An 11840-nucleotide genomic window follows, 5' to 3' on the forward strand; every position below is an offset into this window, starting at 1 on the left:
GAACTGGAGAGGCGAGGAGTCTGGAAATGTCTGTAGTGAAATTTATTAATGTGTCTCTCCATAACCAGGATTACACAGTAGTGAAGAAGACCTCTAGTGAGCAATGTCAGGACCCTGTGTCTGAGGGATGGGGAAGACCCATGAGTCCAGTCCTAAGGCCTCCATGTAACCCCCTGGTTTCTGAGGATATTAATGATCAGAAGATACTAGAACTCGCCTGCAAGATGATTGAGCTGCTGACTGGAGAGGTGACACTGCTGGGAATGTTGGGACATTATACAGTAATGCTATGAAGGGATCAGGGGATGACTGTATCATTGTATGTGTCAGATTCCTGTAAGGTGTCAGGATGTCGCCATCTATTTCTCCATGGAGGAGTGGGAGTATTTAGAGGGACACAAAGATCTGTACAAGGACGTCATGATGGAGGTTCCCCAGCCCCTCACATCACCAGGTAATAGACAGGACTAAATACACTGCCTATAATTATCTGTATGTAAATAATGAATTCAGCCCTTGTATGTGTTTCCTTCAGATCTATCCAGTAAGAGGACAACACCAGAGAGATGTCCCCATCCTCTTCTTCCAGAGGACTGTACACAAGAAGATCCCAATGTTCCTCAGGATCATCAGGTAGATGGAGAGAAGTTGTCAGGAGATCTCCCCTATGATGTGCAGATGGCTGTGAAGGTCTTGTGCTCAGTCTTGTTTTATCCACCAGTATTAGGCTATGTGCACACGATGCGGATTTGCTTCGGATCCGCAGCGGATTTTTCCACTCAGAAACGCTGCAGATCCGCACTGTGATTTATAGTACAATGTAAATCAAAGTGAAAAAAGCTGTGCACATGGTGCGGAAAAATTAGTGCGGAACTGCTGCGGATTTAAAAAGTGCATGTCACTTCTTTTGTGCGGATCTGCAGCGTTTCTGCACCCCTCCATGATAGAAATCCGCAGTGGCAAAAACTGCAGAAAGTCCGCACAAAATCCTTATAAAAACCGTGGCAAATCCGCGGCTGTGAATTCTGCAAGGAGATGCGGATTTTGTGCAGAAAATTCTGCACCACTTTTCCTACGTGTGCACATAGCCTTATATTTTTTATACTTGTGTTATGAGAATGGTGGAGATGGCAGGCTTAGAGCTGACCATAGATGTGACTTCTCCATCTGTCTGTGACTTTTACAATATTTGTTTCAGGGTGAAGATCTGACCCATATTAATACTACAGAGACCTATGTGAGGGGTGATAAGCGGTGTAAAGAGGAGATTCCCACATATGACTACCCAGGTGAGTAGAAACCACTAAATGCAGAGAAGTCACAGATTCTTCTCAGTCACCAGCTGTGGCTGCTTTATCGATAGTCTGTTCTGGTCGTATCACAATCGTGTGACCACCATTTTTTTTAAATTTGTTTATTAATTCCAGAATAAACAAATAATGCATAGATTAGCATTTATCATCATTAATTATACCACCGAATACAAATAATTACAGAATATCATCATATCCAGAACTTACAGGGGTAATAAACTGTGCATGCTAAATCATTAGCACCTATAAAATACCTACTATACAACTTTAACCGTTAACAGTAAGTCGCCAAAATGAAAAACAGATTTGAATCCTACTCCACAAGCGATGTCCCAAAACCACAAGCCCATTCTCCCATGCATGTATCTAATCAGCGCAGACTACAGAGTATGATGAGAGGAGTTCCATCTACCCCAGATTTTTTCGAATTTACCTGGGCACCCTCTATTTTGGTACAGTGTTCTTTCATATGGGATGACCGAGTTCACCAAGTCAATCCAAGCTCTGAGAGACGGGGAGGAACCACCCATCCACCTTAACGCCAGCACCTTCCGTGCTAATAAGAGCGTCTCTCGAAGAAAGATCCCAGTATAGTGATCCCAGGCCTCTGCATCCCACACTCCGAATAAGCAGGTCAATGGCTCAAGTGGGACAGGGATTGACAATAAAGATGTTAATAATGTCGTGACCTCTTTCCAATAGTGAGAAATTATCGGGCAGCTCCAAATCATATGGATAAAATCTGCATCTCGTGCATGACATCGCAAGCAATCTGACGAATGGAGGCGACCCATTTTAAAGAGTCGCGTTGGGGTCAAATAGGTCTGATATATAATATGCAGCTGGGTCATCCTGTTATTAACTGAAGGAGAAACTTTAGTTGGAGACTCTAGAATATCTTCCCATTCCTCTCCCATTGTATGGGGAAGAAGTCCCTCCCACTTCTTTTTAAGAGAGTTAATAGTAGACCCATCTCCCACAGATAACAAATATGTATATAAAGAGGAAATGAGTCCCTGAGGACCTTGTGAGTTGAGAATGCCTATCAGAGGTAGAGACGAGATCGCTCGACCCGCACCTATATTTTGCATATATGATTGAAAAGCTGACCTTAGCTGTAAATAACGGAAGAATTGAGATCTTGGGATATTGTAGGTATCCTGTAATTGTTCGAAGGATACAAAAACCCCTTGGTCATGTACATTGCCCACCGAGAGAACACCGCACGAGATCCAGAACTCAGTAGATGGGTGATTCAGTAATTCTGGGAAATAACTATTATGCCATAGGGGCATTTCAGCTATTACATCTGCAAATTTAATAATTTTTTTGATTTTGTCTCCATATCAATCTCACCAGTCGAAGTAAAGGCAGCAAACGGGGAGCATTGACTTTCTCTGTTTCCAAAAATCCCACTGGACAATCAATCCGGGCAGAGTGAAATAAATGACTCTCTGAATTAGGTAAAGCGTTATTAGGCATCCATTTGCTCAATGCCTTAGCTTGTCCGGCAAGATAGTACAGATAAAAGTCTGGTAAAGCCGCCCCACCCCCCCTTTTTGGTCTCTGCAGAGTAGATAGTTTAAGTTTGGGTCTGGTCTTCCCCCATATGAAGGATGTAGTTAGGGAATTTAAATTTGCGAAGAAAGACTTGGGTATTGGCATGGCACTGTGTTGGAGACAATAATTAAGTTTGGGGAGCAATATCATTTTAATTAAATTGATGCGGCCTGCAACAGAGAGGGGAAGTTTGCTCCAGGTTATAAATTATGATTTGACCAGGTCTAATAGTGGGTGAATGTTAAGTTGTAGGTCTAGCCGACTATATTGGGACATATGAATACCCAAATATTTGAAACTGGAGACTACAGGTAGTGACGAGAGATTTTCGAGACAGGGTATCGGAGCATGAGACAGAGGCATCAGGGCAGACTTGTCCCAATTTATATAGAGACCGGAGAATTTACTAAATTTGTCGATGGTCGTTATTACTTGCGGTAGCGTTTCTTCTATTTTGTCCATAAATATGATCATGTCATCGGCATAAAGACCAATGGTATCCATACGATCCGCAATATTAATTCCTTTAATATCCGTAGAGGACCTTATGCGTATTGCTAAAGCTTCTATCGCGAGGGCAAAGAGAGCCAGGGATAGAGGACATCCCTGACGGGTTCCCCTGTGCAAGGTGAAAGAATCAGAAATAGTTATTCACAATTACCCGTGCCCTAGGATTCCTATATAGTGTATCTATCCCTCTAATAAATTTGTCCCCAAAACCGTATTTCCGTAGGCATGCGGAGAGGAAAGGCCACTCAAGAGAGTCGAATGCTTTGGCTGTATCTAGTGACGCCAGTGCCCAGTTATTATCCAGTTCTAAAGAGCTATATTGAATCACTGATTGGACCCGTCTAATATTGATGGAGGTACTTTTCCCAGGCATAAAGCCAGTTTGATCTGGGTGTATAAGGTCTAGTATGATTGTATTTAGCCTGGTGGCCAAGATTTTAGTGAAGATCTTATAATCTACATTCACCAATGATATGGGGCGATACGACCCACACTCCAGGGGGTCCTTTCCCTCCTTCTTAAGTACAATAATATTTGCATCGTAAAATGTTTCAGGCATAAACTCTCCCTTCCATATACTCCGGAGTACCTTTAATAAAAGTGGTGCCAGGTGGCTCCGATATTTTTTATAGAACTCAGCGGGAAACCCGTCAGGTCCAGGGGCCTTCCCGGTAGCCATGTCCACTATAGCATGCTCCACCTCCTCCAGAGTAAACTCGGCCTCCATAAAAGCCTTCTGGGTTGGACTCGGTGAGGGGAACGCTATGTCCGATAAATAATCCATACACTCAGGGAGTGTGACCACCATTTTGCCTATAGACCACAACATTCTGCTCTATTTGGAAATGTTGAAATTACTTTGTGAAATTAAATCCTTTTCTATAGAACTTATAACCTGGAGAATCCAACTACCCCCCAGGGATTAGTAGTCACTGACCATTACCTGCCCAGATCTGTAAACTACAAAGCCAAATGACATAGAATGTGCTAACAAGTAAGAAAATCACTTGAACAAAAATAGGGGTAACGATGCTGTTGGATTCCTAGAATCCTGATATCTTATTGGATGAATTTACCTTCTTCCTCTTTTGTGCTGCTGAATGTTCTCATATGGTCCTTATAAGACCAGGTCCAGTCTTTCTGGCCAAACTTTGCTTTTATGATCAACAACTTAATCCCATATGACGTACTATCCCATCAAGGTGACCTGGGACTTAATTCCCAGTGACGGGATAGTAGGTCATATGCGATCGGCCGGGGGGAGCGCGGCCGATCGTGGCCAGGTGTCAGCTGACTATGGCAGCTGACATCCGGCACTATGTGCCAGGAGCGGTCAGGGACCACCCCTGGCACATTAACCCCCGGCACACTGCGATCAAACATGATCGCAGTGTTCCTGCAGTACAGGGAAGCATCGCACCTTGTACCGAGCGTCTCCTCCCTGCAGGCCCCTGATCCAAAATGGCCGCGGGGCTACTTCTGGTTCCTGCAGGGAGGTGGCTTACCAAGTGCCTTCTCAGAGCAGGCGCTGGTAAGCCAGGAGCCCTGCATGTCAGATCGCTGATCTGACACAGTGCTCTGCAAAGTGTCAGATCAGCGATCTGTCACTATACAGTGATGTCCTCCCTGGGACAAAGTAAAAAAGTTAAAAAAAATTTTTTTAAATGTTTAAAAAAAAAAAAAAAAAAAAAAAAAACTAAATAAAAAATATATATTGTTCCCATAAATACATTTCTTTATCTAAATAAAAAAAATAAAAAATAAAAGTACACATATTTAGTATCGCCGTGTCCGTAACGACCTAACCTATAAAACAGTCCCACTTGTACATCCCTTCAGTGAACACCGTCAAAAAAAAAAAAAAAAAAGAGGCAAAAAATAACGCTATATTATCATACCGCCGAACAAAAAGTGGAATGACACGCGATCAAAAAGACGGATATAAATAACAATGGTACCGCTGAAAACGTCATCTTGTCCCGCAAAAAACGAGCCGCCATACAGCATCATCAGCAAAAAATAAAAAATTTATAGTCTTCACAATAAAGCGATGCAAGAATAATTATTTTTTCTATAAAATAGTTTTTATCGTATAAAAGCGCCAAAACATAAAAAAAATGTAAATGAGGTATCGCTGCAATCGTACTGACCTGACGAATAAAACTGCTTTATCCATTTTACCAAACGTGGAACGGTATAAACGCACCCAAACTAAATTCATGAATAGCTGGTTTTTGGTCATTCTGCCTCACAAAAATCGGAATAAAAAGCGATCAAAAAATGTCACATGCCCAAAAATGGTACCAATAAAAAAAAAATGTCAACTCGTCCCGCAAAAAACAAGACCTCACATGACTCTGTGGACCAAAATATGGAAAAATTATAGCTCTCAGAATGCGGTAATGCAAAAAATATTTTTTCCAATAAAAAAACGTCTTTTAGTGTGTGACAGCTGCCAATCATAAAAATCGGCTAAAAAAAGCTATAAAAGTAAATCAAACCCCCCTTCATCACCCCCTTAGTTAGGGAAACATGAAAAAATGTATTTATTTTAATTTTCCCATTAGGGTTAGGCCTAGGGTTAGGGCTAGGGTTAGGGTCAGGGCTAGTGTTCGGGCTAGTCTTAGGCTTAGGGTTAGGATTGGGGCTAAAGTTAGGGTTGGGGCTAAAGTTAGGGTTAAGCTTTGGATTACATTTACGGTTGGGATTAGGGTTAGGGGTGTGTCAGGGATAGGGGTGTGGTTAGGGTTATGGTTGGGATTAGGGTTAGGGGTGTGTTTGGGATAGGGTTTCTGTTAGAATTATGGGTTTCCACTGTTTAGGCACATCAGGGCTCTCGAAACGCGACATGGCGTCCAATTTCAATTCCAGCCAATTCTGCGTTGAAAAAGTAAAACAGTGCTCCTTCCCTTCCAAGCGCCAAAACAGGGGTTTACTCCAACATATGGGGTTTTAGCATACTCAAGACAAATTGGACAACAACAATTGGGGTCCAATTTCTCTTGTTACCCTTGGGAAAATAAAAATTTGGGGGGGCTAAAAAAACATTTTTTGGGGAAAAAATTCATTTTTATTTTCACGACCCTGCGTTATAAACTGTAGTGAAACACTTGGGGGTTCAAAGTTCTCACAACACATGGTGTCACTTGTGGGTGGTTTCTACTGTTTAGGTGCATCAGGGGCTCTGCAAATGCAACGTGATGCATGCAGACCAATCCATCTAAGTCTGCATTCCAAATGGCGCTCCTTCCATTCCGAGCTCTGCCGTGCGCCCAAACGGTGGTTCCCCCCCCCCACGTATGGGGTATGAGCGTACTCAGGACAAATTGGACAACAACTTTTGGGGTCCAATTTCTCCTGTTACCCTTGGAAAAATACAAAACAGGGGGCTAAAAAATAATTTTTGTGGAAAAAAAATGATTTTTTTTTTCACGGCTCTGCGTTATAAACTGTAGTGAAACACTTGGGGGTTCAAAGCTGTCAAAACACATCTAGATAAATTCCTTAGGGGGTCTACTTTCCAAAATGGTGTCACTTGTGGGGGGTTTCAATGTTTAGGCACATTAGGGGCTCTCCAAACGCAACATGGCGTCCCATCTCAATTCCAGTCAATTTTGCATTGAAAAGTCAAATGGCGCTCCTTGCCTTCCGAGCTCTGCCATGCGCCCAAACAGTGGTTTACCCCCACATATGGGGCACAACAACTTTTGGGGTCCATTTACTCCTGTTACCCTTGGTAAAATAAAACAAATTGGAGCTGAAGTAAATTTTTTGTGAAAAAAAGTTAAATGTTAATTTTTTTTTAAACATTCCAAAAATTCATGTAAAACACCTGAAGGGTTAATAAACTTCTTGAATGTGGTTTTGAGCACCTTGAGGAGTGATGTTTTTAGAATGGTGTCACACTTGGTTATTTTCTATCATATAGACTCCTCAAAATGACTTCAAATGTGATGTGGTCCCTAAAAAATATTGGTGTTGTAAAAATGAGAAATTGCTGGTCAACTTTTAACCCTTATAACTCCCTAACAAAAAAAAATTTGGTTCCAAAATTGTGCGGATGTAAAGTAGACATGTGGGAAATGTTACTTATTAATTATTTTGTGTGACATATCTTTGTAATTTAAGGGCATAAAAATTCAAATTTGGAAAATTGCAACATTTTCAAAATTTTCACCAAATTTCCGTTTTTTTCACAAATAAATGCAAGTTATATCGAAGAAATTTTACCAGTATCATGAAGTAAAATATGTCACGAGAAAACAAAGTCAGAATCACCGGGATCCGTTGCAGCGTTTCAGAGATATAACCTCATAAAGGGACAGTGGTCAGAATTGTAAAAATTGGCCCGGTCATTAGCGTGCAAACCACCCTTGGGGCTTAAGGGGTTAAATGTGCAGTCAGGGCCAAGTGTGAATTTCTGTACAATAACAACAGAGTTTCCTTTTATCATGACTTTTCAATTTCTTTAAAACTAACTAACTTCAAGGATGATTATGATAAACTACACACAAAATATTACACCTGTCCCATGATATATCGCTAAGCTGTGCATGGCTGATGGCTGTAAAATACATTTATTTATGCCTGCAGAAGATGGTGGCATGGCTCGAGCCTTGGTTTCATGGATTCACTCCACGTCATAAATTTCAAGTTGTTTTCAATCCTAAAGAATTCAGATTACTGCACAATCTCTCCTGATATGGGGAGCACTAATACTTTCTCTTCTCTTATCTTTGACTATCTAATATTTCTTCTTGAAACTCATCTGACAGAAAATTATGATAATTTAGATTGCCAAGAACCACCAAGCTCCATACTGTAACTGCTCCAGAGAGGTTTCACCTCTGATCACTCATTGTTTACTAATGAAGTTTGTTGAGTTTGATAATTTCAGTAGATGTGTTATTGTCTATAGTTACAGTTTTTGACTACAGTAGTTAGTTCCCAAAATACTCTGATAACCAGTTCCTGCAGCCAGTTTTATGTTCCTAATCAGGGTCCATTTTTCAAATCTGACGTGTGTCACTTCATGTGGTGATAATTTTAGAATTCTTCAGAAAATATAAGCCCAAATTTTTTCAATTTCACAAAGGGTAATAGCAAGCAGATAGACCTCACGCATTATTTTACAACTTCTCTTGTATCCGACAATTCCCTATATATGGTTGTACATTACTGTCTGGGCACATTTCATGGTTGAGAAGGGAAAGAGCGCCATTTAGCTATTTGAATCCAGATCTTACTGGAATAGCTTGCAGACACAAAGTACTAGGAGCAGTGTTTGTGGCCACCTATCAGCTCAAAAGATGGCCATCACAAACAGGCTTGGCGCAATCTACTCCATCTTCCTGATCCCAGGGATTGTCTTGCCCATTACACTTTAACACCTCTACATGGATCTGGACTTACATTGAGACTTACATTGAGACCCACCTGGCTTGGCCCACAGTGTTGCCTGCTGTTCGGTGGTGTGAAATGGGAAGAACAATAGTCAGGTAGCCGGGTCAGAATCAGTAAGGCAGAGAAAATACAAAATCAGAAGACATAAGAGTAGTCAGCAAACAGGCCAGGATCACAACAGGAAATAAATACACAAGCCGTGAGCTGAACATAGAGGACCGAACCAGAGAAAGACAAGGCTGTATCTGGCAGCTTCCTTCAATATGCTTCGAGCTTTCATAGAATATGGTGCTATCCAATTGGCTGTATAAGGGAGCAGATTACTTCAGCTGGACAACACATACTCCCATACTGCCAGACTAGAAGGTACTACTTGTCCCAGGCACCCTAATCTTTGTGGCTGAATCATGCCTATGTCATCCAGAGCTTCTGGTCTACTCCGTTTTTAGCCCGGCCAGCCATATGAATAAAGACAAACCTGCTGACATTATAGGGGCAGATCCTAGAAGAGATGTGACACACCATCTGCAGAAGCCCTAATTTGACAACATTCCTGAAAAAATCAGAGCTGTAGGAATCCCCATAAAATGACTCCATTTTGGAAATTATAACCCTCAGAGAACTAATCTATTGGAATAGCGGCATTTTTTTATTCCATAGGCAATTTCTGGAAATTAGCACACAGTGGATGTAGGAGAAAACAAATGGCAAATATGCCATTTTATTACCCAACACATAGTGCGCTGAGGAGACACACACACCATAAATTAAGTGGGTTCTTCTCACTAGAGCAATGCCAAATATATGTGGTTTGGGCATACTGAAAGGCTCAGAGGTGAGGGGGAAATTTGACTTTGGGAGAGTGGTCATTGCTGGATTGGTTAATGGAATCCATGTTAATTTTCAAGAGTCTTTGAGCCACTAATAATGTGGAAACCTTCTGTTTTTCCACGGACAGATGATGGACATGAGTGGGGACTTGTTTTTTGTTAGATGAATAGAAGTTTTTATTGGTATTAGGTTCGTCAACATAATGTTTCTGTGTGGCTTTTTGTTCCATATTTGGGAGGCAGAATGAACAAACAGTTGAACACCACACTCCACTGGTTCATCCTATGAGATTTTCTATTAGACTGTGAGCTGTCATTGTCTTGGTGAAGAATTCAATGTTTTTACATAACGTGTGCATTTTTACAGACAGTTGAAGTAGAAATGGTAAATGACATTCAAGATATTTTATTCAAAAATAATAACTGGTTTATATCTTGGCAGATGACTGTACCGGGAGATCAGAGGAACAGCTGACATCTTTAATTTTTAGATCGGATGATTTTGAGATCCCACTGGATACAATTGAAGTTAATGCCATTACTCCAGCTATACCATCATCCCTTCACAGCAAAGACCTATCATCTGATCCTTTGAAACAGGTCCTGTCTTCTGATTCATTGGTGACAACTAAGGAAAATCAGAGTCACAAAATAAACATTAAAAATGGAAATACTTCTAAATCAAAGAAGCCATTTTCATGTCCAGAATATGGAAACAGTTTTCCCATCGAAAAGTCTTTTCTTAAACATCCAAAAATTCACACAGTGGAGAAAAGATTTTCTTGTTCCAAGTGTGGAAAATGTTTTAAACATAAATCCTATCTTGTTAGACACCAAAGAAGACACACAGGGGAAAAGCCTTTTTCCTGTTTAGAATGTGGGAAATGTTTTAATGATAAGTCATATTTGGTTAAGCACCAGAGAACCCACACAGGGGAGAAGCCTTTTTCCTGTTCAGAATGTGGAAAATGTTTTAAACAGAAATCGGCTTTGGTTACGCACCACCGAACCCACACAGGGGTGAAACCTTTTTCATGTTCAGAATGTGGCAAATGTTTTAATGAGAAATCAGCTTTGGTTAAGCACCAGAGAACCCACACAGGGGAGAAGCCTTTTTCCTGTTTAGAATGTTGGAAATGTTTTAACCAGAAATACAAGCTTGTTATACACCAGAGAACCCACACAGGAGTGAAACCTTTTTCATGTTCAGAATGTGGCAAATGTTTTAATGAGAAATCAGTTTTGGTTACGCACCAGAGAACCCACACAGGGGAGAAGCCTTTTTCCTGTTCAGAATGTGGCAAATGTTTTAATCAGAAATCAGTTTTGGTTACGCACCAGAGAAGTCACACAGGAGAGAAGCCTTTTTCCTGTCCAGAATGTGGGAAATGTTTTAAAAGGAAATGGAATGTTGTTATACACCAAAGAACCCACACAGGGGAGAAGTCTTCTTCATGTTCATAATGTAGGAAATATTTTACACTAAAATCATCTCTTTAACATCAGGGAAGTCACAAAGGGAGAAGCGTTTTTCATGTTAAGAATGTTGGAAATGTTTTAACCGAAAATTGTATTTCTTAAAGGGGTTGTCCATTACTAGGACAACACCTTGTCATTCCTCATGTTTGTCCTCTTTCAAATAAAAACACTCATTTTGCATGCCTGCGCTGTTCAAGGGTCTTAGCAGTCACTTTCCTGGGGCTCATGTGAGGTTGTTACATAACACAAGCCCAGCGTGCAATCAGCACTGGCTTCACTGTTCTTACAGGCAACATGTATGTTTTTAACTTTTTACAAACAATGTATTAAATCAGACAAAATTTCAATTTTTATGGAAATCACCTGGTGCTCTTTTTTTCTTTTTTGCCTGCATTTATAAGTGGACTCCAGAGACATTGAACCTGGCACCCATGGTCCTGTGATACTCTGGTGAGCACTGTGAAAATCCTTTTTCCCGTTTTCCCATGCTGATAGATTCACTGTTCCTGACTTCGGATATATTGAACATCAACAGGCTGCAGCTGCTCTCTGGCTTACTCTTATTGTTTGATGTGTCCAAAAAGTGAAGACAGTGAACCAAGTTTAAGAATGCACTTGCTTTCAAAAAGCATTTGTGCTGTGCAGATGTGCAGCACTGAGCTCTCCCCATCATTTTCACAAACATCGGGTTCCTGCCTAGTAAACGGCAGGTTGTTGTCTCAGTACGGCTGGAGGAGACATTAGG

At 40.9% G+C, this 11840-nt stretch overlaps 1 protein-coding gene across 2 annotated transcripts in view; it reads left to right on the forward strand.

Annotated features, from left to right (window-relative positions):
• Window positions 1-11589, forward strand: part of LOC143767741 (uncharacterized) — a 66052-nt gene extending 54463 nt beyond the window's left edge. Inside the window, exons 3-7 of one of the 2 annotated variants that reach the window (XM_077256253.1) lie at window positions 69-248; window positions 331-454; window positions 536-633; window positions 1199-1289; window positions 10059-11589. In XM_077256253.1, coding sequence (XP_077112368.1) covers window positions 69-248; window positions 331-454; window positions 536-633; window positions 1199-1289; window positions 10059-11080 — 1515 coding nt within the window. In that variant the 3' untranslated portion in view covers window positions 11081-11589. The remainder of the gene's footprint in view (window positions 1-68; window positions 249-330; window positions 455-535; window positions 634-1198; window positions 1290-10058) is intronic. The other variant, XM_077256254.1, reaches the window with a different exon arrangement.
• Window positions 11590-11840: the final 251 nt, after the last annotated feature.

This window comes from Ranitomeya variabilis, chromosome 4, assembly GCF_051348905.1.
Source record: "Ranitomeya variabilis isolate aRanVar5 chromosome 4, aRanVar5.hap1, whole genome shotgun sequence".
NCBI lineage: Eukaryota > Metazoa > Chordata > Amphibia > Anura > Dendrobatidae > Ranitomeya > Ranitomeya variabilis.